This window comes from Nanorana parkeri, unplaced genomic scaffold (genome assembly GCF_000935625.1).
Source record: "Nanorana parkeri isolate BGI_ZX_2015 unplaced genomic scaffold, ASM93562v1 scaffold4194, whole genome shotgun sequence".
NCBI classification, from domain to species: domain Eukaryota; kingdom Metazoa; phylum Chordata; class Amphibia; order Anura; family Dicroglossidae; genus Nanorana; species Nanorana parkeri.
This window is the reverse complement of record NW_017310461.1, coordinates 17,557-18,901: the sequence shown is the minus strand read 5'-3', so window position 1 is coordinate 18,901 and position 1,345 is coordinate 17,557. Positions and strand designations below refer to the sequence as shown.

Below are 1,345 nucleotides of genomic sequence, written 5' to 3'. Positions count from 1 at the left end.
TCCCCTCAGTACTCAGCCCCCCAGGACCCGTCCCCTCATTACCTGTCCCCTCAGTACTCAGCCCCCCAGGACCCGTCCCCTCATTACCTGTCCCCTCAGTACTCAGCCCCCCAGGACCTGTCTCCCCAGTACCCATCCCCTCAGTACTCAGCCCCCCAGGACCTGTCTCCTCAGTATCTGTCCCCTCAGTACTCAGTCCCCCGGGACCTATCCCCTCAGTGCCTGTCTCCTCAGTACTTAGCCCCCCAGGACCTGTCCCCTCAGTACCTGTCCCCTCAGTACTCACCCCCCCCGGACCCGTCCCCTCATTACCTGTCCCCTCAGTACTCAGCCCCCCAGGACCCGTCCCCTCAGTACCCATCCCCTCAGTACTCAGCCCCCCAGGACCCGTCCCCTCATTACCTGTCCCCTCAGTACTCAGCCCCCCAGGACCCGTCCCCTCAGGACCTGTCCCCTCAGTACTTAGCCCCCCAGGACCTGTCTCCTCAGTACCCATCCCCTCAGTACTCAGCCCCCCAGGACCCGTCCCCTCATTACCTCACCCCTCAGTACTCAGTCCCCCAGGACCTGTCTCCTCAGTATCTGTCCCCTCAGTACTCAGTCCCCCAGGACCTGTCCCCTCATAATCTTGTCCCTCGGTACCTGTCCCCTCAGCACTCAGCCCTCCAGGACCTGTCCCCCCAGTCCCCATCCCCTCATTTCCTGTCCCCTCGGTACTCAGCCCCTCGTTACCTGGCCCCTCAGTACTCAGCCCCTCATTACCTGTCCCCTCAGTACTCGGCCCCCCAGGACCCGTCCCTTCATTACCTGTCCCCTCAGTACTCAGCCCCCCAGGGCCTGTCCCCTCATTACCTGTCCCCTCAGTACTCAGCCCCCCAGGACCTGTCCCCCCATTACTCAGCCCCCCAGGACCTGTCCCCTCAGTACTCAGCCCCCCAGGACCTGTCCCGTCAGTACTCAGCCCCCCAGGACCCGTCCCCTCATTACCTGTCCCGTCAGTACTCGGCCCCCCTTATGCCACCTGCAGCCTTACGGACAGTTGAGATATTTCTGCGGTGATCTCCGGGGGCCGCGTTGTGCCCAGTGATGGGGATTTGTTTTATTTCAGATTGTGAGAATTCTGGATGAGAACGAGGAGGCGTTTCTATCCTCCCTCCAGCGGGGGCGCCGCATCGTAGATCGGACTCTGCAGCAAGAGGGCGCCGCCAAAATATTCCCTGGTGAGTGCCAGCGGCCGTCCAGTGATGTCACCATATGGAGCCAGGAATCGTTCCGTGGTTATTATATGTAACCATGTCTATGGAAGTGTGCCGTCACATACCTACACCCAGCAAATTCTGCCCCC

General features: G+C 61.3%; 1 protein-coding gene across 1 annotated transcript in view; it reads left to right on the top strand.

Annotated features, from left to right (window-relative positions):
- The window catches only part of LOC108803776 (alanine--tRNA ligase, mitochondrial-like), a gene marked incomplete at its 3' end in the record, with an annotated part of 19,723 nt that overhangs the window by 1,520 nt on the left and 16,858 nt on the right, over positions 1–1,345 (top strand). The window contains exon 4 of the mRNA XM_018575582.1: positions 1,109–1,220. Within this exon, the coding sequence (XP_018431084.1) occupies positions 1,109–1,220 (112 nt within the window). The remainder of the gene's footprint in view (positions 1–1,108; positions 1,221–1,345) is intronic.